At 41.8% G+C, this 26,562-nt stretch overlaps 1 protein-coding gene across 1 annotated transcript in view; it reads left to right on the forward strand.

Annotated features, from left to right (window-relative positions):
- The window catches only part of LOC147009514 (uncharacterized), a 55,444-nt gene that overhangs the window by 15,516 nt on the left and 13,366 nt on the right, over window positions 1-26,562 (forward strand). Inside the window, exons 5-7 of the mRNA XM_085861269.1 lie at window positions 14,770-15,192; window positions 24,391-24,453; window positions 24,603-24,743. Coding sequence (XP_085717395.1) covers window positions 14,770-15,192; window positions 24,391-24,453; window positions 24,603-24,743 — 627 coding nt within the window. The remainder of the gene's footprint in view (window positions 1-14,769; window positions 15,193-24,390; window positions 24,454-24,602; window positions 24,744-26,562) is intronic.

Consider the following 26,562-nt stretch of genomic DNA (forward strand, 5'->3'; position numbering starts at 1 on the left):
CGGGGAGCCGCACGGCGTATTTATAAATTGTGGAGACCGAAAACGTGGGGTTGCCGTACGGTCTTTGTTTTGATGTCGCACTGTGACCTTAGGGCGTTCCTGCTGCGGCCATAGAATTTTCAAGGCAGACGCAAGGTGCCGGCAAGGCGACCGCAGGGGGACCGCAGGGGGGCCCTAAGGTGAACGTTCGGCCAGACGGACGGTAACGAATGGGTTAATTTAAAAAAAAATTTTACCAGTTTTTTTTTCCGGCTTGTCGAATTGCTACGGCGAACGTAGAAACTCTGCGGCCGCCGCACGTTTCTGTCAATTCAGAGGGCGTACGGCCACCGTATCCTCGCCGTAGAGCAAATGTGATTTAGGCCTTAGGTCTTAGAAATTGTGGAGCCCGAAAACGTGGGGTTGCCGTACGGTCTTTGATTTGATGTTGCAAGGCGAACGTGCGGCCAGACGGACGGACGGTAACGAATGGGTTGAATTTTTTTTTTTTTTTCTTACCAGTTTTTTTTTTTTTTCGGCTTGTCGAATTGCTTCGGTGAACGTAGAAATGAAAAAAAGTTATAACTCCGCGTTATAATTCCACGGTGACCTTACGACCTGTAAAATATAGCCAAACGGCGTAGGGCCACCCTGAGGCCACCGCAGAAACTCTGCGGCCGCCGCACGTTTCTGTCAATTCAGAGGGCGTACGGCCGCTGTATCCTCGCCGTAGAGCAAATGTGACTTAGGCCTCACAAAGTTGTCTCACATTTGTCACACCTTCTGACTCACGGAAACTAAATTGAGAAGGGTTTGAGACCGGTTCGAGACAACCGTGATGACTCTGTGACTATTTTGAGAGAAAATTTGTCGCACAAATTTTTTGAACATGTTCAAAATTCAAGCGACACCAGAGCGACGTCGTGCGACTCACGCGAGGAAATTGAGACCCACCGCGAACGTTTCGAGACATTTTGGAGAATCCCGTTCGCATTTTGTCACGAGCTGTCGCAGCCCAGTGAGATACAGGCTAACAATCTCAAGCACATTGTTATGTGTCAACCTTAGGGCACCGCAGAGAGTCCACTAGTAACACAGAGGGTGTCGCAGCAGAAAATATATAGAGACCGATATGCCCTTAGTGTTGTTTTATGTGCCAAGCAGGCAAAAACCCTGCCTCCAGGAATGACAACGAGCAGACCACGCTCCTGGGGAGGATGATGGATGGGCATGATGTCAGAAGGAAAGATGAGGATTGAGGCAGTATCTGCGGTCAGGACACAAAAAAACAGGAGTGTGAAGTGAGGTCCTGAGAGGTACAGATTGGAGGCAAAAAGGATCTCGCTCGCTGGTTTCTCCTGAAACACCTACATACTACACAATGGCCTGGCAACTCCGGACGAATCTGGTAAAAGGGAGGGGGTAGTATTGTGGCTCTGTGAAGCCAGCACTCCCCACCCCTCAAGCAATGGCACCCAACATATGGGCGTCCCAAGACAGTTATTTCATTAATATTCCTTTTAGTAGTCTGTGGGCTTATGTAAAAAAAAAGCAAAATTTTGTGTAGATTCTTTGCACCCATGTTTAAACACATCTATAAACTTCACTGATTCAGAAAAAAAGGGTGCTAGTTTTTCCATTAGCTTTTAGGGCCTCCATTTTGAATTTCAAAATGGCTGCCGTTTTTACCCTATATGTATGATTTTTTGGTATTTAACGTTATTTTGAACATATAATTCAAAGTGTGTGCAAATAGAGTTTGGGTACCAAATGCATTGTAGTTGAGACAACTGTTCATCTGAACTCTGTTTGCATGGATATCAACAGGTTTGATGTTAATGTCAAGAAATATTGGGATGAATGTGACACTTATTACTGGTATCTGACAAATATTTTCTGCTTGCAATATGATGCAAAGCCACTGTGAACCAAATAACTTACTGCTTTATTTCAGAAGACCAAAAATGCACAGTGGACATCCCATCCTATAAAATACTTAAGGCATTGAAATTTATGGCAAATTGTTAATTTCACTTTTGGTTATGATTCCAGATTAACCATGGCGTTCTGTGGAGAACCATCATGTAAGAAGCATGCAACTGCACCTTCCATTGACTTTCGAATCTGCTTGTTGTGTCAAGGAGACAAGTTCACTGACATTAAAGGTGTTCATCAACTGGAGCATCTGTGACTACCAGAACTGGAATCATACCAATCATTGTTGGACTGTATAAGCAAGAGGGCTCAATATCAAAACCCTGAGTATGTTCCTTTGCATCAACAACTGAGTGGCATATCTGGAAAAGAACTGAACAACCAATATGCAGTGTGGCACAAATCATGTCATGGTAAAGCAACACACAAGCAACACATTGAGAGGCAAAGCTAGATATGACAAAGCAGTTTTATCTCAAGAATCAAGTGTATTGTCATACAGCAAAGTCGGTGGTCGCCCTCCCGCATCACAAACATCTAACACCCCAAAGCAAGCAACTCCTGCATCTACCAGCACACTAACAGAATCTCGTTACCCTCCATTCCAAAAGGAACACTGTTTCTTCTGTCAAAACGAGAAGATTTGTGGTGGTAAAGGCCCGGTCACACCTTGACGTTTTAGCCAACGCATGCCGATTTTTTTTTTTTGATTTTTTTTTCTAAAACGCTGGCACACGTTGAATACGTTATGGGTAAGTTTTGATAACATTGAGAGCACGCTGAAAAACACTGCCATACATCGTTGTACGTTGGCTTTAAACGTTGTACTTTTTGGTTGTCCTCAAATTTTTTCATGCTTGAAATTTCACGACGTATGCCGGCGTATGACTCACACGTTCCGCTACGCTGGCCACAAGTTGTAGGCACGGTCTGCGATCGTTGACAGACGTCAACATATGCTACTTGTAAGTTAATCATAAGTTGAGACACGCCGAGGTAATGTTTAGCGTACCCGAAACTTATTTCTAACCTATGATTAACGTGTTGTCGGCACGTTACGCGATCGTTACCACACATCGACAGACGTTACTTTTAAGTTACTCATAGGCTGAAAGACGTCGGTATAATGGATCGTCCTTGCGTCAGCGTCCACGGCCATGGCCAGGACACTTATTGCAGCATTCTTCAAACTTTTCTTCGGCATGACGAGGATGTTCACACTTCGATGTCTAGCTTGGCTATGATTCCAATTGTCCATCGGCAGCGTCTATTTAAAATAGTCGAGTTTGAGCGTTTTAACACGTTCAGAAGAAACGCTTCAAATTTCCAAACCCCAGCGTTAAAAAACAAAGGCGAGTGACAGCAATTTAAATCGTTCATTGTAAACAATGAAACTAGCTGAGTGGTACCGTTTAAAAGTCGTTGAGTGTAAAAAAAAATCCAATTGTTGAGCGCAAGCGTCTACTTTCAACAGTGGAGATGCAGCCATTTAAATCATTGAGTTTATCATTTAAATCGTTAAACGCAAGGACGATCCATCATAACCCACACCCTCCCCCTCACACTCACCTACTACTGCCAACATGAACAAACTACTACTAATACTAATACTGATACTGATACTGTTACTGCTGACATGGACATCGACTCAAAAAGGACTCGAAAACACTGTTGGGTTCCCCTTTTATGAGCAGCATTTCTATATACCAATTCCCAAAACCGCTGGGAACACGTCTTTATATGGCAGTTGTAAGCTAGAAACACGTTCATTTTTTTTTTGTCGACCGGAAGACGTCATTGGAATACGTCTACATACGTCGATGTGTGTTGGGACGACGTAAAGAATTGGTTCAAAGCACGTCAAACATAAGTTAGAAATAAGTTTCACGTAAAAAAGACATTACCGCGACGTGTTTCGACTTATGAGTAGCTTATAAGTAGCCTTTGTGGACGTGTGTAAGCGTCCACATATCGTGTGTAAAACTTATCCCCATCGCATGCGGAACGTGTGTCATACGCCGAGTACGTCGTAAAATTTTGAACATGTTTAAAATTTCTTGACGTACTTTACTTACTACGACGTATGATAGCGTACTTTCGCGTTGTACTCACGTATACCAAACTTACTCATACCGTATTTGACGTGCCCCAACGTTTTAGACACATTTTTCTTAGGTCGGCATACGCTGGCAAGATCGCCAAGGTGTGACCGCGATGTTGACACGACCATTTCTACGGCAGTTATGATTCGAATCGTTGTGCGTCAGCCTTTTAATAGGCTACGTCACGACATCGTCGGCGATGCGTGCAACGCACTATGCCTAAGTTAGACTATCGTTGGGCATCGGTTGTGTAGGCCGACAACAGGTTCAGCATTCGTTGGTATAAGTTATCTATAACACAACGAAACGTTCTGTGTCCGTTACCAATGCGTTATACATAAGACCAAGTCGCTATGAATACGTCCGAATCTTTAAAAAAAAAACATCAAAAGTTCAACGTAAGCCAGCGTTTTACATACATTTTAATACGTTGCCATCGCTGGCTAAAACATCAAGGTGTGACCGGGCCTTAAGACAGAACGCCTTATTACTTGTCGAAGTGTCGATATTGGAGTGTCAATCCAAAACATAGTTGATGTTAACGGGAATGAACAATGGAAAGTAAACCTGGCAAACATCATAATTGATGGCGACTTTCTTTCAAGGGACATTAAATATCACAAAAATTGTCATACCATTAACTGGCGCAAGTACATACAAGCCAAAGAAAGAGTCAGCAACAGAGAACATCAGGCAGAAAATACAGTGGAATTTATTTCTGCAGAGATCGAGTTCAGTGCTGAATTGCAGGAATCCATCGATCAAGGAAGCATCCCACTACAGACAAGAGCACAGTGATAAAGCTTCTGGAAGATCTGGTGGCCAATGACACAGCTCAAGCTTCTGCACAACTTGCCGAGTTTGAAGAGGGATCTGAGACATGTCTTGTAGTTGATGGAATGGGAGTGGTACAGGAATTAATGGCAGTCAAAAATTTCAAGACTTGCAAAGAACTTGCAACATCCTTTGTCACTCTCATTGACTCAAAGGCTTGTGGATATTGTCAAGTGCGAGTTATATTTGATAATTACACCAAGAATGCATCACTGAAGGAGCAGACTAGAGAGCGGCGGAAAGGCAAGCTGAAGGGAACTAAATCCTACATTGTTCAAGACTCAACAGGCATCAAAGACAAAAAGATGTTTCTCGCCAGCAGCAGCACAAAGGTTTCACTAACTCTCTACCTTTCCCATCAGCTCATCCACTACAGTACTGTCAAGGTTATGACTGCAACACAGAAAGAGGTCATGACGAATTATGAAGTTGAAACAATGAAATGGTGTCAGCACACAGGAAGAGGCAGACACTCATAATTTATCATGCTGTAGAAGTTGCAAGCAATGGAATGAATGTCCACATATATTCATAAGACACTGATGTGCTACTTTTGGCTCTACGAAGTACACCACTACTTGGCAACCATTCTGAAATAATCATGGGCACAAGCGAAAGACGACGGAAAGTTTTCCTACAGCCTATATATGACAGGCTTGGCCCAGAGAAATCAGCAGCTTTGATCAACTGGCATGCTCTCACAGGCTGTGATACGACAGGACATATACAAGGGAAGGGAAAGAAGGGGTGCTTTACAACTTTCCTGAAGGCAAGCCCCACCATTTTGAGAGCACTAGCCGACCTTGGTGAAGGGGATGAGCCATCTGAAGAAGTTCTTCGTGGTTGTGAAGACTTTCTTTGCTCTCTTTTTTTTCTCCAGTTGGAGTCCACTTTGGGCAAGCAAAGATGTTGAGATGGTTTTTGTTCAAGCAACTCACAGATGAACAAGGAGTTGACAAACTGCCACCGACTCAGGGAGCATGGATTGAACATATATACGCCGTGCCCATGTCCAGTGTAATATCTGGAGCCAGGATATGGCATTGAACCCAACTTTTCTTAACCCTTTGACCTTGGGGTGGCGAAACCAAGACAAAAAGCTACCGATTGTTCTTTCTCAGGTTGCACCAGCTCCAGTCTCAGTGCTGCAGCTCGTCAGGTGTAACTGTGAGAAATCAAAGTGTTCAAGAAGGTGCTCATGCAGAGGAAACAGTGTGGTCTGTACCAAACTTTGCAAATGTGGTGGGGAAGGCAACAGCTGTACGAACATACCACCACCAAGGATTGGCGAAGATCTAGAAGATGATTGAGGCAATGACAATTATAAATGTTTAATCAGCAACATTGACACTCCTGATTCATACATGTAGCATTTTCATACCTTTGAAAAAAAACTTATCCATCTTTTAATTGTATAACCACCCAAATAAATTTATATTGAATTACATGCTCTATATTATTTCTGTTAAATGTTTTGGAGGATTGGCAAAGAGTGTTCCAATCATAAATATGTTATTATTGGAATCCTCCTGTGCCAAAACATATGATTAGACACCAAAAACATCTTTTGTCTATTGGTTCAAAAGTAATGGCATTTTACATAGAAAACCCCCAAAATCAGGTGGCCATATTGAATTTTTTTCCAATATTTACAGTATTTCTAGTGCTCAGTTTGCTTCTAATGAATCTTTGTCCCCTTTATGAGTTCAGATAAAATAAAATAAATATTGTATGACATTTGAATGAATAGTTATGGTTAATTTGCAATATTATTTTTAAAAGAACATTTTAGGCGGTGGCCATTTTGAAATTAAAAATGGAGGCCCTAAATGTTAATGGAAAAACTGGCACCCTTTTTTTCTAAACCAGTGAAGTTTCTCGATGTGTTTAGACATGAGTCACGAATCTACCCCAAAAAATGACAAATCCAGAAAATGTTACAAAAGCCCACGGACTATAGATAGCCCTTCCCTTATGTCCACTGGGTTTATGGGAGAAAATGCGTTACGAGGGCTTTTAGGCAGGTCTTTATTCTTATCCTTTACTTATTTTACTTCACCCACGACCCCTCTATCACGCAAGCATGCACATTGCAATAGGCAGTTCATTAGTATATGCGTGCCATTTCCCATTCAAACCATATGCCATTACCCAACTGACGTGCACCTCAGACCTTCGCCGTACTCAAACCCCAATGCTACAACATTTCTACAACCATCATAATGCCTTCAAAAAATCCCCACATCATCAGACCCTAACTCAAACTTGCCTACACTCACTATTGATGCCACGACCACCACAAGCGCCTCCATCGCGAACTCTCCGCACTACAACCACAATGTCACACCACTGTTGTTATCGCTCAACCACAATCACCACTAACAACCACCACCACCACCACCTTTTGGGACCAGCAGGGATGAGGAGGAGCATTCCTGGCAGAGCCGCGTGACTAAATACCCCCACCCTATGTTGATCTTGGAGATGAGTTGTGTGGCAAAGTGCGGAGCGAATAACACTATTTCCAGTGCAAAATCCTCGCCTGGGCGGGGCCAAAGCCATGGTAAGTGCCTGTGTGCCAATGAGGACGCTGTAGCACACCCATCGCTCTGCCTGTTCCGCTCTCAAGCGCCGACCCTGCTGGGAAAATATAAAAGAGGTCTCTCTCGCCCAGCCCACCCTCTTCCCTGCTCTGCTTTCTTATCTGGCACGCCCGCTCTCCTCTCATCATCTGGCCCACCCTTTGTTCCTGGGGTCACGGAGCAGAACTGAGTCCACGTCCGAGCCAGATGCCAGGCGCCAGGCAGTGTGCAGTTTACCTTATTAGGCATTACACGAACAGACCTCTTCCACTCTCAGTAGTCTATCCTCTCACATGTTCTTTTCTTTATTTCCAAAACCCCCTGACCTACATCTTTACACTTTCCTCTTTGCACCTCATCGGCAATCACCGCTCCCATCATTTTGCACCTCCTCCGATCACGCACCTTAGACACCCTCAGTTTTCCTCCGCTCCGAAGACACTGGGGAGCGTAGGGCCATCGGCCACACCAGGTACAAAAGAGGTCGCAAGCACCTGATACTTTCTCTCTTTTTCTTTGCTTTCAAACTTCCCTCGGGGTATTATGGTGATTGTGCCTGCACTGTTAATATATGATAAGATTGTAGAAGTTCTTAATAACAAGTTATTTCTGCATTGTGTCTTGTTCCTTTGTAAATATTTGCACGTCCTTTTGCCTTACCTGCCTGAAATATACTTGCTTGTGTTATAAATGTACCCAGTTCGTCATGTCTTTTCCTCTATTAGTCCAGTATAGTCCATCCGTCATCTAGCCGGGAAGTTCTATCCCTACACAATTTGCTCTTGTAAGTCAGTGTGTACTTCTTAACAGCTATGCTTAACTGCACCTGATACGGTAAGTTAACTTAGGTAAGCATTGAGGATACGAGAGCCCCCCCTCCCCCTTGATGCTACCAATCCACCGGAAATGGTAACATGCGAAATATTGCGAACCCTGCCAGGATGGGCAGTACCAATCGGCGCTCGTGGTTGATTAGCAACTCGCCGACACACGGAGTTACCCGTATTCGGGAGGAACTCCAGCACTTCCCCTCATTGCGAAACTCCAACCCTGGATCCATAATAATGGCACGATATTTTATAAAAGTTGTGCACGAGTTATGACAAAACTAGTTGTGGTAATGATGAGTTAATGAGACTCTGCAATGCCTTTGGTGTTTGACTCGCTGGCACTAGCCCAAGCAGCTGAACTTGCGAACCAAATTAAATAAAATAAAGAAAAGATTATATTGTTACACAGTTAACTAACACACTAAAGTATCAGAGCAACAAACATAACGGAGGGGTACATATTTCATTTTAACTAAGTATGGGCGAATAAGAAGATCTTTTACCAAGCCCAGATGTGCTTGGGCCAGTGTGGGGATTACACATTTGTTATTATTATTACCATATGGTTTGAAAGTCATCTGGTTTGAAATATTCGCTTTGAGCATTTACTGGTGGATTCACGAGAGCACTTTCCCAACATTGGGAAAGGCAAACAATATATTAACTAGAAGGGCACTCGGTGGAGCACATAACTCTGCCACGAAATGCCTGATCCACGTGAACATATCGGGCCCAATTCATTTTTGAAATATCATATTATACAGTACTATATCGTTTTTGGCCCTATCTCTCAATGATGAAAAATCACTTTAAAAATCAAATAATTCTCGAATCCAGATCCAGATCTGGAGCTTCACCAAAATTGAATCGATTCGTCCTTGTGACACACCCAACTTGTCCACCAAGTTTCATCCGAATCCGTCCACAACTTTTGAGATATCGTGCTATATATCTGTTTCGCCCTATCTCTCAATGGTGAAGAATCACTGAAAAAATTCTAGTTGTCGGATCCAGATCCAGATCTTCAAAATCTAATCAGTTTGTCCTTGTCACACACCGAACCTGTCCACAATTTCATCGGGATCCGTCCACAACATTTTGAGATATCCTGCACGCAGACAGACAAAAAGGGGTGAAAACATAACCTCCTACACCTTTGGTGGTGGAGGTAATAAGTCTTTTTAAAGATATGTTACAGTTGTAAGGAATTAACAAGACCATAGTATATTTGAACAGAGATTATATTCCACTCACTCATGGCCTGCCACTATTGACTCACCAATCTGCAAACATATTGAGTTCTGACTTTGTCATTGTGAGAAACCTGAGAAGCATATTTTATTCTGCAGACAATTCAAATCTTTATCTCAACTCTACCTCAGCACACATGAACCATTCCGTATAAAGTGAAATATCATTGTACATCACACCATTCAAGTTCGATCTCATCTCATCATCTCACCCATTGTACACGAGCTTTTACTATGACAGCATTCTTGATTCGATTGGTTCATGGGCTTCAAGAAAATATAGAGGAAGGTCTGCAGCAGCCATAAATAAGCACATCACAATTTAAAGAAACTTGTAAAATAATAAAAAACTAAACTTTTAACCTTTTTATTTTCCCAAAACAGCAAGGTGGGTGAGGGAAATAAATATTACATACTCTGCCTGAAGTCCCCTGCAGCATTGTCATGTAGGAGAAGGATAAGACGATCCTTTACTTCCTTGCCTTGAACTGCAGAGCAGATCTTTCCTGCTTGGAGAGGAAAGTATCAGATGGCATCTTCTTCTGGAATATTCTTGTCTTGTAGGCGTTAACAACCTGCGGCATAAATCCCTTTGCCTCGATCAGTTCCATGAGCTGCAGTGGGTGTTTTTTTGCAGCATCATGGTCTGCTAATGCTGCTTCCCCAACTAATTTTACATGATGGAGGCCGAATATTATTTTGAATTTCTCAAACCAGCCCGTGCTGGTGTGGAATTTGTGGGCAGCCGTGGTTGAACTAGAACCTTTAGACCCGGGTGCCTCGTGGAAACGTTGGTAAATCTGCAATGATTTCTCCCACATCACTGGTCCACTCAAAGTTACTTTTTTCTGTGTTTGGTCCTTGATCCAAGCATTAAGTGCTTTTTCCATCCTTTCGTTGAGGATCACTGGACTGGAATGAAACTTTTCTGTTTTGCGAAGCGCTGGAGGAAACACTTTCACAGATATTTGACTCGCTTTCATGCACGACGTTCGAACCTTTCTCTGCGTTTTGGCACAACCAATTTTACCCATCGTTTTACATTTGGGCTCATTAAAAATGATGCATGGGAAACAACAAAAGCTTCGTAATGGGAGGTAATCTTACACACGGACACAAATGATGACTCGTCACAGCTCAAAAACCGGGATTGGCTGGAATCCGCGATATTTGAGGGTTTACTGTATTTCGTTTTTGGCCAAAGTCACTCAATGGTATATAACCATCTAAAAACTTCTTGTATCCGGATCTTTACCAAAATCTAAACGATTTGTTCTCACACACCCAACCTGTCCACCAAATTTTGTGCTCGTCCATAACTTTTTGAGATATTGTGCCACATATCGTGTTTGGCTGCACATCTCAATGATGAAGAAATGCTTTCAAAAATTAAAACATTCTCTTATCTGCATCCGGATTGAGATCTTTACCAAAATCGAATCAATTCATCCTTGTCACGCACCCAACCTGTACACCAAATTTTGTCTGAATTCATCCATAACTTTTTGAGATATCCTGCTAACAGACAGAGGTGAAGAAATACCCACTATCCACCTTAGGTGGTGGAGTTAAAAAGGCAAGTGCAAGTTCACTGTGAATTCTACAAAAGGCAAGTAATCAAAAAAAAATTTCAGAGAACTGTGAATTCTTCTCCCTCATGGGTTGGTATCCCTGTCATTTCACCTTTCTTTTCTGAAAATTGGAGAAGCCAGAGCTCTGAAAATCATTCTGTGTTGCCGAGTGGCTAGAACGATCCATTCTGGAGTCAATAGTGTTCATTGAAATTTGATAAATGCTGCGAGAAGCAATGAGAAGATGACATTTCAGGCATTAACCCTTCGTCAGAGCAAACCTTTTGATTAAATACATTGTCCACAATAATTTAATAACCTCTAGATCAGGGGTTCCCAACCTGTGGTACATTTGGACTTTCTCAGTGGTGACGCGTGGTACGCGGAAGCGTGGTTTTTATTTTATATATATATTTTTAATGCAGTTTTTATTTTACTTCTCTCTCATGCAGCTTGTGCACTATAATTAAATTTATATCGAAAGCGGCTGTACACTGACAGCTGTTTGTTATTGGCCATTGTGCACAAGTCATATTATTCGTTTTGTCTCTACACCCCACACTGTCATTGCTTATTTCCCGGCTTATTGTTACAGTTATCGTTCACCAGCATCATGTCAATGCGAAAATATTCGGAGCGTTATCTCAAGTTAGGCTTCACTTCCATCCAAAAAGGTGAATTGGAAGCTCCACAGTGTGTGATTTGTGAAAAAGTTCTCGGTAATCAATCTATGAAGCCAAGTCTATTGAAGCGCCATTTTTATTCTGTTCATCCTGAACACAGCGACAAGGACCATGATTTTTTTCGTCGGAAGGAAAATGCCATGAAAACAGCATGCTTCGATGGCAGCGGCAGTTTTCAACAGCAGTCCACGGCAGCCGTAAAGGCATCCTACTTAGTTGCACTGCGAATTGCAGAACAGAAAAAACCTCACACTGTCGGTGAAAGCCTCATCCTTCCTGCCACAAAGGATATCGTACGTCTCATGCTGGGAGAACAAAGCGCCAAGAAGCTCAATTCTCTTTCGTTGTCAAACAACACAATTCAGAGGCGCATTGAAGAAATGTCAACCAATATTCGTGACCAGGTGGTGGCAGAAATCAAGGCATCTCCATGCGGATTTTCTATGCAATTGGATGAGTCAACTGACATGGCAAATTGTGCCCAACTGTTAGCGTTCATTCGGTACGTGCATAAAGCCAAGTTCAAGGATGAAATACTATTTTTCCGCCCACTTAAAACCACAACGAAAGCAAAGGACATTTTCGAAGAGGTGTCTTCCGTCTTTGATCAAGTTGGGCTGTCATGGGTTGATCTGAAAGGCTGTATGGTGCTCCAGCTATGTTGGGGTGCAGATCAGGTTTCCAAACGCTTGTGAAGGCAGTTGCTCCTGAAGTGCTTTCATAGGTCCATACTGTACGATGCTCATAGGCCTACACTGTACGATCCACCGCCACGCACTCATAGCCAAGCCGCTCCCCAAGCCATTGACTGACGTTCTCTCAACCATGATCAAAATTGTGAACCATGTGAAATCCCAGGCTCTCAATTCGCGACTTTTCAAGAAACTTAGTGAGGATTTCGACTCCGACCATAAAGTTTTCTTATTCCACACTGAGGTGAGATTGTTATCCCATGGAAATATGGCAGAGCTTTGGTGTGGAAATATGGAAATATGTTTGAACTACGAGCTGAGCTTCGTGAATTCTTCGAAAACGATGGAAAACCAAAGACTGTCGATTCCGTCACTGCTTTGAACGACCCCGACTGGGCATTGCACCTGGCTTATTTGGTCGACATTTTCTCTCAGTTAAACGCCCTGAACAAGTCTCTTCAGGGGACTGGCACGACTATCATTGACTTCATCGACAAGGTCAAGGGATTTCAGGAAAAACTCCGTCTGTGGAAGACGAATGTCGAAGCGGGAGTGGTGGTCATGTTTTCTTGCACGGCCGATATTCTTCAGAAGCGTGAAAAGAATCCCCCAAGGGAGTTCATGCAACTGGTAAAAGATCACCTCGCTTATTTGGATGAGGAATTAAATTCCTATTTTCCGGATCTCAAGGAACTGGATCTAAAAATGATTCGCAACCCATTTCGCATAAATGCATTGGATTTGCCACCTGGAACAGGACTGCAGGAAAGCTTGATTGATCTCCAGAACGACTCCACAGCCCGAGATCAGTTTGACGAGATGAATCTTGTGGACTTCTGGTGTGGAATGTTGGGGTCTTACCCTAAGCTCGCTGCCCTGGCTGTTCATTCGCTCATAGTATTCCCATCTACATGGCTGTGTGAAGCTGGGTTCGAGCCAGTCGTTATTCTAAAAACAAAACAAGGATCCCTACTGGATGTTGAACATGATGTTCGGTGCGCTTTATCCAAAACAAAGCCTGACATCGACCTGCTTGTGAGCAAGAAGCAGGCTCAACCATCCCATTGACTGGACATTTTACACAATCAAAGAGGTACTTACTGTATCATTCTTTTGTTCAGATCAGATTGCTCAATGCCATAGTTGTGAATTGTTAGTATTGTTTAACTCCCCATTGTCGTATCTGTATCGCATATAAACACTATTTTAGGTAAAGTGGTACTCGGTGGGACCACGAACATGTGAAATGGTACCCCAATAAAAAAAAAAAGGTTGGGAACCCCTGCTCTAGATCCTATGTGGTCAATAACATATTGATGCTCACCAAACTTGTGGCAATCAGGTCACCATAGTTTCCACATTTTTTTTGGTTCATATAATAATTGGTGTTTAGGTGTCTCATTGAGTATTTAAGTACACGGTCAATTTGAAGGTTAGGTGGCCACCCACGAAAGCATTCAACTTGAAGAAGAGGAAGTGGCTGTCAGTGATTTGAAATGGTGCACTGGAATGTGGTGATATGAACACATTAAATATAACCAAATGGTGAAAATCCACATTAAAAGGAAATGTTATTAAAAATTGATTTGAATAACTATAAAACTTGTTGCTATAACTATAAATTCACATGCTGAAACAGCTTAATTACCTGCATTAATGAAACGACAATGTCTCTGTGTGTCATAACTTTAAAAATTGCAGGATCTGTAATCAGATTTGGATATTCACCAAAATGTAATCAATTGGTCCTTGGTCCATAAGCTATCCACCCAGCAAGTTTGGTACAAATCCATCCACAACCTTTTGAGATATCTTGCTAAAAACAGACAGACATGGGTGAAAACATAACTTCCTTCCACCTTCGGTGGGTGGAGGTAAAAATAGAAGTTTATTATAAAATTTGAATATAGAAACTAGGCGAAGCTCAGATAGATCACTGATATCTGAAGGTCGTGTTATCAACAATGGAAGGCATTTTTTCTTGAGTGATACTAAAAATAGCAGTTTCACCATGGCCAATTTAGTTTGCTCGAAATAATATTGGGTGTTTCAGAAACCTTCTGGTGCCATCTAACGACTGATGCACCAAACCAAATGTTTGCAAAAAAAAAACAACTTTTGAAGAACATCAATTCGCCACATCTGTGGCTGATACGCCACATGTCTGTGGCGAGTGGCAAGCGTATTGGGCAGCCCTTCTCGAGATAGTAACTAAGTTTGTGTTTACTCTAATGTGAGTGCAATAGTTGTCAATTATGCTATATTTTTCAATATGGTGTGATTTTATGATGTTTGTGACTTGTCTTTGCAGAGAAACAAATGAAACCGGTTTCTTGTTCCAACTGTTCCCAGTTGTTCGACCTGGAAGTTTTCAATCCCCACATGACTCAAACGATTAGTCAAGAAACTGACAACTTTAGCATCATGTCTTACAACCGCAGTTGTAAAAGTTGTACAGAGATCCTCAAGAATACCCAAGGAAGTGAGAGACCACACAAGTGTCCAGTGTGTGACGAATCATTCACCACATTATCGTCTTTAAATTTTCATCAAAAAATACATGCAGGTGAGAAGCCCAACAAGTGTTCTTTGTGTCCTAAAGCTTTTGCTCAACTGAAAAAGTTTAACGAACATCAAAGAATGCATGCAGGTCAAAAGCCTTTCAAATGTTCTGTGTGCAAGAAGGCTTTCCCTGTTATCTCGGAGCTGCAAACACATGAAAGAATCCATTCAGGTGAGAAGCCCTACAAGTGTTCTCTTTGCACCAAGGCATTTGCTCGCTCATCAAGTTTACACATTCATCAAAGAACACACACAGGAGAGAAGCCGTACAAGTGTTCTGTATGTCATAAAGCCTTTAGTCAATCAACAAATTTAAACATTCATCAAAGAACACACACAGGCGAGAAGTCATACAAGTGCTCTGTGTGTCATAAGGCCTTTCGTCAATTGACGCATTTACACCATCATAAAAAAATACATACGGGAGAGAAGCCCTACAAGTGTTCTGTGTGTCATAAAACATTTGCTTACAGGACAACATTAATAAAGCATCATAAATTACACACAGGAGAGAAACCCTACAAGTGTTCTGTGTGTCTCAAGGCATTTATTGCAAAAGCAACATTACAAGGGCATCATAAAACACACACAGGAGAGAAGCCGCACAAGTGTTCTGCTTGTCATAAATCATTTGCTGAAAGAGCAACGTTAACAAAGCATTATAAAATACACACAGGAGAGAAGCCCTACAAGTGTTCTGTGTGTCTTAAGGCATTTACTGAAAGAGCAACATTGAAAAGGCATCACAAAACACACACAGGAGAGAAGCCCTACAAGTGTTCTGTGTGTTTTAAAGCCTTTGGTCGATTCCTTTCCTTAAAGATTCATCAAAGAACCCATACAAGAGAACAGTCATACAAGTGTTCTTTGTGCAACAAATCATTTACTGTATTATCATCTTTTAAACTACATCAAAAAATACACAGTGGAGGAAAGCCATACAAGTGTTCTGTTTGCAACACGGATTTTGCATTTTCTTCATCGTTGAGAAGGCATCGATTCATTCATACCGGTGAGAAGCCCTACAAATGCTCCATTTGTAGCAAGGAATTTGCTTATTCAACATATTTGTATCGGCATAAAAGAGTGCACACAGGAGAAAAGCCCTACAAGTGTTCTGTGTGTCTTCACGCCTTTCGTCTTTCACAAGCTTTGAAGAATCATCAACGAATACATACAGGGGAGAAGCCATACAAGTGTTTTGTTTGCAGCAAGGGCTTTGGGAATTCTTCACATTTATATCAACATAAAAAAATACACAGTGGAAGAAGACCATACAAGTGCTCTGTTTGCAGTAAGGATTTTAGAAGTTCCTCATCAAGGAAAAGACACGAAATGATTCACTCAAGAGAGAATCCCTACAAGTGTTCTGTGTGTGGAAATGCATTTGCTTGTTCATCTACTTTTTATAAACATCAAAAATTCCATTCTGCAGAGAGGCCCCACAAGTGTTCGGTGTGCAACAAGACATATATCACCTTATCGTATTTCAAAGCCCATCAAAGAATACATACAGGCGAGAAGCCGTACCAGTGTTCTGTGTGCAATAAGGATTTTGCAACTTCCTGGTCAAAGAAAAGACATGAAAAAATTCACGCAAGTCAGAAGAAAAGGGAATAACATGAGAAAATGTAAACACATGAGGGCAGCTATTCTGAAAACATTTCCATCTCTCTCTCTCTCTCTCTATTGAGTGCAGCCTGTGGCTGCTGGTTGCATCATTGGTTGGGACACAGCTATGCTGCTGATGCAGTGTCCCCCTTACCAGTGCACTGGTACTCATTTTGCCGACCTCAGAAGGATAACAGGCTGAGTCAACCTCCTGGTGTACTAATTCAGTGGCCCAACAGGGCTTGAACTCAGGACACCAGGATCCCAAGCCACCACCACTCAGGACACCAGGATCCCAAGCCACCACCCTAACCACTAAGCCAACACCAGGCTTACATTGCCATCATAAAGATCATCTTCATAAAAAAACACAAACCCAATGAAGGAAACAATAACCAGGCAGAAAAACATTGGTGGAGGAAGAAATATAATTAAGAGAAGAACAAGTAAAAGACAATAAAAGAAGTGTGGTCACCAAGAAATGGAGAAATTCCACCAATGCCGCAATCCACTAATACAACATACAATTGGAATGAAATTCCCATAATACATACTTTTAAAGAGAAGGAGTACCCAACAGACTTCTGTGGAACTGCACCGCAGAGGGAGGGTCAGGAGGCGAACACAGCCCCACAAGAGAAACTGAAGAAGTAAAAGGTCGCGCATACGTTGACATAACAGAAAGAAGAGAAGCTGTGCAACGGGACTGGAGCTTAAACTTTGGCTTGACACCGCAAGCCCAACACTAGTGCAAGAGTACAGCATTAGGAAATTATGCAGACACAGCCCTGGCGAGAGAGAACAAGTCCAGCCAGGTTATCCAGATGAAATGACATATACACAGACAGAAGGGATTAAAGTAAGAATGGCAGATGATAATAAAGAGGAGGAACATCAGAGCAGAGAATTGGAGGAAGACCAGGATGATAATCAGAGTTGGCAGAAGAGTTTTCCAACAAAATAGAGGACATGAGATTAATACCATTCAGGAAAGATCACAACTAACGAATAGAAAGCAACAACTGGACAAAAATACTCTTAAGTAGAACCAACCGAGCACTCAGAAAAACAACATCCCAAAATCATGCCATTTGAAAGAAATCAATTTTGTGTGTTTTGCTGCGGCATTTTTTGTTTTTATTTTATTTTGTTCGCAAAGTCAAGGCTTCTGAAAGAGCTGGAATACGGAACAGATCAGGACTCAACAGAACAAAAGGAATCATTGAAAGAGAGGAGGGAAACACACCAACATGAGGGTTGTGGAATGAAATGGAGGGAAATTTGTTGAGGGAAATGAGGAGTAGAGGAGGACATCCGGGGTGGAGAAGATGGATAGAGAAGCAAACTCGGAGGAAAGAAAAACTGGAAATTTAGAATGGAGAAGTGGGGAGGGGGTGTTGGTTGCTGTTAATTGGAAGGGGAGAATATGAGATTGAAGAGAATGTGGAAGTTGGTTCCACAGGTGGGGGGATAAAAGAGGAAAGAATGAGTGGAGTTGAGCAGTCATTCTGGATTTTGTGAGTTTCGCCAGAAGTAGGTTACTGGTGGACTGTGGGTGCCCTTCAGAAGGGGGTAAAAAAAAATGGGCAGAGGCTGCAAGACCACAAATGAGGCAGTAGAAGACATAGACCACCAGCCTGTCTGCGATTGGAAAGTGATGGGTCCACATATTTGGCTCCATCACGGGAGATTCCAATGGTCTTGAAGGCCTTGGCACAACTTGAGCAATTTTCACATGAAGAATGGACAAAGATTTCACCATCTCACTGTGCAAAGCTGGTAGAGACCTACCCAAACAAGCTCGAATGAGCTAAGATCCTCGTCCTCTTAATGATGACGTCATTGTGATGTATCAGGTTTGCGATAAATTATCTGTGCTAATGTCCGGCTTGATTCCCGCAAACAAAATTCAAACAGCTTGCCTAGTTTCGGAGATAATGGTTTAGGCAATTTCCATTAGCGGCGATATTATGACGTCAACTTTTTTTCGAGGAAGAATTTCCAAAATCGGAGATGGTTACTGCCTGCGCATGGGCTTTCTGCATATACATGGCAAGTTTCACGAAGATCCAATAAAAACTCTGGGTTGTGAAACAAAAAATGTCAAAAAATAGGAATTACATCATAAAAATTGATATGACGTCATAGTGATGTATCATATAAGCGGTCATTCATCTCTGCTAATGCCTTGTTCGATTCTCGCAAACAGAATTCAAAAAGCTTGCCTCGTTTCGGAGATAATTTTTTAGGCGATTTGCATTAGCGGAGATATTTTGACGTCATAACTTTTTTTTCTAGGAGGAATTTTCAAAATCGGAGATGGTTACTGTCTGCGCAGGGTATTTTTACATATACATGCCAAGTTTCAGGAAGTTTCGATGAAAACTGTGGGCTGTGAAACAAACTAGTTTCGGAGATAAGGGTATAGGCGATTTCCATTAGTGGCGATATTATGACGTTAACTTTTTTTCTAGGAGGAATTTTCAAAATCGGAGATGGTTACTGTCTGCGTAGGGTATTTTTTACATACATATGCCAAGTTTCAGGAAGTTTCGATGAAAACTGTAGGCTGTGAAACAAATGAAACAAAAAGTCAAAAAATAGGAATGACGTCATAAAAATTGATATGACGTCATAGTGATGTATCGTATGTGCGGTAATTCATCTCCGCTAATGCCCTGTTCGATTCCTGCAAACAGAATTCAAAAAGCTTGCCTAGTTTTGGAGATAATTTTTTAGGCGATTTCCATTAGAGGAGATATTTTGACGTCATAACTTTTTTCTAGGAGAAATTTTCAAAATCGGAGATCGTTACTGTCTGCACAGGGTATTTTTACATATATACGCCAAGTTTCAGGAAGTTTCGATGAAAACTGTAGGCTGTGAAACAAAAGAGTCCACAAGAACAACAACGTGAGTAAGACTTGGAGATCCTCCACGAAGATCTAAAAAGACTCATTGACTCTAAAAAGTCATCTACTACATTCCCATTGCTGAAAAGTTGCTTCCACCAAGTACTGACACCTCAGGGGATGAATACTTTTGATTTGTACATGTTTTTTGTAGGTTTCCTTGACATGTAACTTCCTTCAAATATAACAGTGATTAGTTTGATCTCTTCAGTTATGAATAAAAAAGTTCATTTGGAAAAATAGTTTCTACATAATTAGTAATTCATCTAAATGTGGCATTATTGGTTGGGGGTGAATACTTTTGCAGGTCACAATATATCCCAAGTGTTTGATCAGCTTGTGATTATGTCAAGGTCTGAAGAGAGGGAAGAGACTGCTGCCTGCCTATCTGAATGAGGATGACAGAGGTTGGAGTCAGCAGCAAATAAATAGAGTATTTTCCAGTCAGATTGATTAAGATTAGGAATAAGACAGGGCCCAGAACACTGCCTTGGAGCACTGCAGTCTTGACAGAGATGAAAGGATTCTGTTTGAGAGCCACACATTAACTATAAGAGTAGAGAAAGTTGGTCAGCCAAGATAATGTGGTGGGGTTCAGAGAGGACACCATCGATGCAGAAAGAGATAAATCGCCCATTGAAAAATCTGGAAACCCAGGAGATGAGCTGAGAATGAATACCATACATTGGGAGCTTCGCTCATAGCCTTTTGTGCAAGACTGTTTGTTGTCATGTCTGATGCAACAACTCTACTTTCTTTGAAGTGCTCGAGAGCTGAAGACCATGAGTTTGCAACATAGACCAGGTCACCAGTGGCCCTGACTTTGGGAAGTCGCATTGGTGTTCATTGAGAGGAGAGAAGGATTTGAGGTGAGTTAAAAACTTCTTTGTTGAGAGATTCCATAACTTTGGAGATATTGTAGTTCAAGGCTAACAGTAATTGGAGTTATCAAACGTGTCTCCCTTTTTTGGAATAGAGCAAACAAAGGCATGCTTCCAGGAGGTTGGGTAAATACTAGTGCAGTAGGAGAGTTTGAAAAGCTTGGAGAAAACAGGAGCAAGTTTGGGAACGCAGTGTTTGAGGAGAACAGAAGGAATGTTATCTGGACCATTGGCTTTGTTGGTAACAAGGGAGAGCAAGCAGAGTCTGGCGAATTTTGTGAGTGTAAAATTTGATGACAGGCTTAAGGAAGTTGGACTTAGGAAAAGCAGGAGTTTTTCTTGGAGTCACCCACCCAAAGTAGAGGACTCAAAACTGAGGTGAAGGTGTTGGCTTTGGATTGAGGAGAGCTGCAGATTGAGCCATGGTGGTTGAGAGGAAGTAAAGATGACTCATAAATTGGTGGAAATGCACTTGGCAAAAGCCAGAAGGCATAAATGACTGCTGCTAATGAGAGAGAGGAGAGCTTGCCAGAGTGGAATTATGGGTCTGCAGCAGGAATTAAAAGTCTGCAGAGGTCTGCTGGGTAAAGGTGGCTTTAGCTGCAGAGGTGATGCACTTGCAGTTGTTATAGGCAGTCATAAAAACACTACAATGTGAAGGCAAATCTTTTTATACTTTGAAGAGGTTTTTTTTTCTCACTCCAAAACGCTTAGTCCATCTACCATCCCCTTGTACCTACAGCACCACTTTCCTCTATGCCTTCAATGGCCATTCATTTCATCCCTCCCATGATGTCTGTCTCCATATATCCAGATTGGGAATCTTGAGAAGTCCAGTTTGCAGAGGTTGTCTGCACACGATCATCAATTCCCCTTGATATCCATTAAGGTGTCAAAGTCCTCCATGTAAGTACCCTCCCCAATGTCATCTACTACATTCCCAGGGCATCCCAACCCTTCCCCTTCTCTGTGTCCCCCTCTTCAGCATCATTCCAATTCATCTACCTCCTTTCTACATCCCACTAAATCCACCCCCTCATAGCTTCACCCCCATGTCATCTTGCCCCTCCCCCACGTGCTTCCATTTCCCCCTGCCCTGCAACTTTCATTCTTCCTCCTGCCCCTCCCAGCTTCCCTCTCCACTCTGAGCCCTTTCAGCTTCCCTCCCTTCCCCTCCCCACTTCCCACTACCTTCCCGACTTCTGTCCCCTTCTAGATCCCCACTCCCGCCTCCGCTCCAACCTGACAGATCTCTCAATGCAGGCCACTGCTAATAAACTGGACAAAATCTGTTTAACACAATCCTTCCTCCCACAGAATGTCCCTGACTCCTTCATGTCTCTCCCCCTAGCTATTGTCTCCTCCAGTTTAATATGCCCAAACAGTCATGGTGTGGATATGCATGTTACATGAACAACTCCATTTCTTATTCTCTGTGTACTGCTCTTACACCTCCCAATCTCCAGAAATACCTTTGACTGTGACTTCTCCTCTGCTCCCAACTCTTGTTTGTCTATACCGTGCTCCTAACAGCGATGACCCCATTTACATCTCTCAGCTAGCATGGACCAACTTATAACCACCCATCCCAACTCTCTGCTTCTCATATGTGGTGATTTCAGTTGTCACCATGCCAATTGGCTGGGTCTTGGTACATACAGTGCCTTCAGAAAGTATTCATACCCCTCGACTTGGGTCACATTTTGTTGTGTTACAGCCTGAATTTAAAATGGATTAACTTGAGATTTATTTTGTCACCGATCTACACAAAATACTTCATAATGACAAAGTGAAAACATATTTTGAAATTTTTGCAAATTAATTTAAAATGAAAATATGAACTTGAAAATGTAAGTATTCAACCCCTTTGCTATTAACACTCCAAATTGAGCTCAGGTGCATCCAATTTCCTTTGATCATCTTTGAGATGTTTCTACAACTTGATTGGAGTTCTCCTGTGGCAAATTCAATTGAATGGATATGATTTAGAAAGAAACACACCTTTCCATATAAGGTCCCACAGTTGACAGTGTATGTCAGAGCAGAAAATCCACCATGAGTCCAAGGAACTGTACAAAGAATTCCAAGATAGAATTGTGCGGAGGCATAGATCTGGAGAAGGGTATAAAACAATTTATAGTGTTGAAAGTTTCCAAGAGCACAGTGAGCTCCATCATTAGGAAATATAAAGAATATGGAATTACCCAGACTCTTCATAGAGCTGGCCATCCGACCAAACTGAGCAACCAGGCAAGAAGGACCTTGGTCAGGGAAGTGACCCAATGACCACTCTGACAGAACTACAAAGTTCCTTGGCTAAGATGGGAGAACCTGCTTGAAGGACAACAGTTTCTGCAGCACTTTCCAAATCTAGGCTTTATGGGAGAGTGGCCAGATGGAAGCCACTCTTCAGAAAAAGGCACATGACAGCATGCCTAGAGTTTTGAAAAAGGCACGTGAAAGACTCTGAGAGCACGAGGCAAAATATTTGGTGATCTAATGAGACGAAAATTGCACTCTTTGACCTGAATGCTAAGTGCTGCGTCTGGCGTAAACCAAGCATAGCTCATCACCCATCTAACATGATCCCTACCATGAAGCATGGTGGTGACAGCATCATGGTACGAGGACGCTTTTCAGCGGCAGGGACTGGGAGACCTGCAATGATAGAGGGAACAATGAATGGAGCCAAATACAGGCAAATCCTTGAGGAGAACCTGCTTCAGAGTGCAAAAGACCTTCGACTTTGGTGAACATTTATGTTCCATTAGGACAATGACCCCAAGCATACAGCCAAAGTACCACTGGAATGGCTTCAGAACAAGAATGTGAAAGTTCTTGAGTGACCCAGCCAAAGCCCAGACTTGAATGCCATTGATAATCTGTGGAAAGACTTGAAGATTGATGTTCACCATACAACTTGACAGAGCTTGAGGAAATCTGCAAGCAAGAATGGGAGAAAATCCTCAAATCCAGATGTGCAAAGCTGATACAGACATACCCAAGAAGACGGCTATAACACAACAAAATATGACAAAAGTCGAGGGGTGTGAATACTTTCTGAAGGCACTGTATATGTCTATGGAGAAGTGAACTCTGATGAATTGTTTTCCTAAGGCTAACTTGGCTGCACCTGAATGGGTTTGAGGGTAGAGTAGCAGCTGATCCTCGTGTTCACTAAATCTTTGCCTATTCCGGTCCCTCCTGATGATGACAATGCAGTGTTTGGTCTTTTATTTGATGATGACATTCTGGGTTGTTTTTCCATGTCAGATGCAGTTATCCGTCACCGATTCAATGAATTCCATCCGTTTTTCACGATTGTGAAAAATCCCTGGCTCTATATTGACTAACAGAAGGTCAGGATCATCGGCTTTCCTTTCCTCATCAGTTTTAAATCAATATTTTTCAGGAGAATGAACAGTAAGGACTTGCTGGAGCTGTATTGTGATTTTTTGTTATGCCTCTGCTGACGAAGTCACCGGAGGCATTATGTTTTGGGTTGTCTATCTGTCCATATATATGTCCGTCCGTCCGTGCTAAGTTTCTCTGTTTTCGCTGCAACGGCTTCTCAGATCGGCACAAAAAATTCACCAAAAGGTGCGACTACTCATATGGAATGTTTTAATGATAATTATGATGTCATGGGTCATGTGTTAAGTCATGTTAGAAAAAAGGAAAAACTTTGGACCTCTGTATGTCTGAAACCACTCCATGGAAAAAATTTAAACTTGGTACTTGCTAAGTACTCACCATGGGAAATAAGTGAGTTGTTTTTTTTGATCATGTCATGGGTGACTTCGTTATAACCTCATCATTGCTTCTTTTTTTTTTTAGCATTAAAGCCTTCAATAATAATGTGGGCGGAGGCATATCTGTCACCGTCACAACGTAAAAGAGTGCCATTATAGTTTCTTCAGAAGTACTATTTAAAGTTGTGGTTGAATGGGATGTTTTTATTTTCAGATTTTATTGTGGAAGTGAAGGTGGAATCCAAATTCATTCATGATTACTCATCACTTGTCAAAGGTATGAAGAACAACAATAATAATAAAAACTAGATATCTGTGATCACAAAACGATCGCCAAGGGTAAGCATCCCCTACATATCTGGATGTGCTAGAGTTTGACAGAATGGTTTTACCTGATGAAGCAATAAATTGTCAAATGGTTTGCAGGTGAAGCTAATGTGGGAACGATGGAAACCTTGCAAAGTTGTTTTCAGACGTCCCAAGATGCTTTGAGCAATGAGCGTGTAAAGCAGGAACCACGTGATTCTCCTCCCAGGGAGTCCAGCAAAGCTGATCAGCTGCTTGAAGGTAAGCTGAGCTTCATAGAGAACCCATCATACTCTTTATTTGTTTTGTTTGTTCTTTTTAATGATTAAATTATTCTGTTCTAAACTCTGCAGAATAACAGATCCATTAAATTGTGGTCAACAAAGTGTGCTTCTTTATATTTACGAGACAGGCATGTTGGTTGCTTATAATATACCTAGAAATCTTTCTGTACTTTGTATTTCTGGCCTTTACTCAGGATTGATCAGACACATAAAACCAAAATTGAAAAGTCTCTGTTTCACCAATACACATTTTGGAAATAGCATTGGGAATAACAAAATAACTGAGATTACTGGGACTTCACAGGTTTGAAAGACAAGTTTATGACTCTCTAATCTTGTGAAATGAGAGGTGTTTGCAAGATCACTGCATCACGCTGTTTCAAAAATTCAAAACCTGTGATTAAGTTCCACAATGTTGCCCTTGCTTACACCATGTTTGGATGATGTTCTGTTGAAGTGCATTCTTCAATTCAATTATGTATCAGTGTTGAACACATCTACTATTGGCTGTTTCAGTCCTCACAACCCTGAAACCACCACTTTCACCCCACAGCATATGAAACATGTATTATGTGGATTTTGAGATATTCTTGTATCCATAATTATTTTTTTCATAATTGGAAAGAAACAAGATTTATTCTGGATTTCTAAAAGAGATTTCTACTTTATCAACATTAGAACCTTATAATGTGAAATCGGTTTGTATTCCCTAACTTACTATTAAGAATCCTGTTTTTTGTGTATTCATCATATATACTATCACGTCTGAGGCTCCGATAACACAATATGCCTCAGCGCCTTTGTCCCAGGAAACGGCCGAACGGTTTCTATCTTTTAATGCACTGCCTCCTCAGTGTCACTTGGAACAAAAGGACTTACTCTGACAGGTCCCTGATACATGGCAATCAAACCTACTTTAAACACAAGGACCATGTTACACTTCCCACAGTGTAGCTATGGACTCCTCCCCCCCCACACTCCACCACTACATCCACATAACAATACGATGGCAAAAGTTATTGATTTTATTCACATTAACTTATTTTATTTGCTGTTTGATAAGAGTGCTTCCACATAGAGTTCTCCCCAAGTGAATAATATTTTTCCTTATGAGACTGATATGATTATAGGTCGTATAGGTTTATTGAAAATGACTAATTATACCCAAAATCATTTAGATCATATCTCCAAGGTTATATTCTCATAAAAACTATATGCCCTTCTTCATAAAATTATTTCTAATTGGGACATTAAATTGTGTATGTTCTGGCATTGTAATCAACATTTCTGTATTTTTATAGTATGGTACATAGCAGTTTTATTTACGGATATATGTTGTTACGGGCCTCAGAGCGAGCGTACCGGGATGCACGAGGGGGGGGTCACTCGGATCCGCCACTCGACCTCTGACCCTGATGTTACCAGCCACAGATAACTCTGTGGTCCGACAGGTTGCTGTGGACACCGATTGAAGTAATTGTCTCACAGTGTCCCTTGCCCACTGTTGCATTCCCTTATTCTATGATTTAATTAATTCAACTGAGGAACTGCGCTCTCAATGTCCCATTCGTCCACTTATTAGGTACGGCCAAGCGAAACTGAGGTAGGGTGTTGGCTATTTCGGACGAATTAGTGGAGCAAAACTTCCCATCTATTATGTCCACACTTATGCTGAACCAATGATGGAAAAGACAACCAGGTAGGTTTGAAACGTTTACCAGAGCAAAGGGTATGTATTTACAGCAAGGCAATTATCATAATCATATATTTACAAATCAATTAAAGACATATGACAA

Source organism: Eptatretus burgeri, chromosome 17 (genome assembly GCF_056783735.1).
Source record: "Eptatretus burgeri isolate ZD-2024b chromosome 17, Ebu_testis_v1, whole genome shotgun sequence".
Taxonomy (NCBI): domain Eukaryota; kingdom Metazoa; phylum Chordata; class Myxini; order Myxiniformes; family Myxinidae; genus Eptatretus; species Eptatretus burgeri.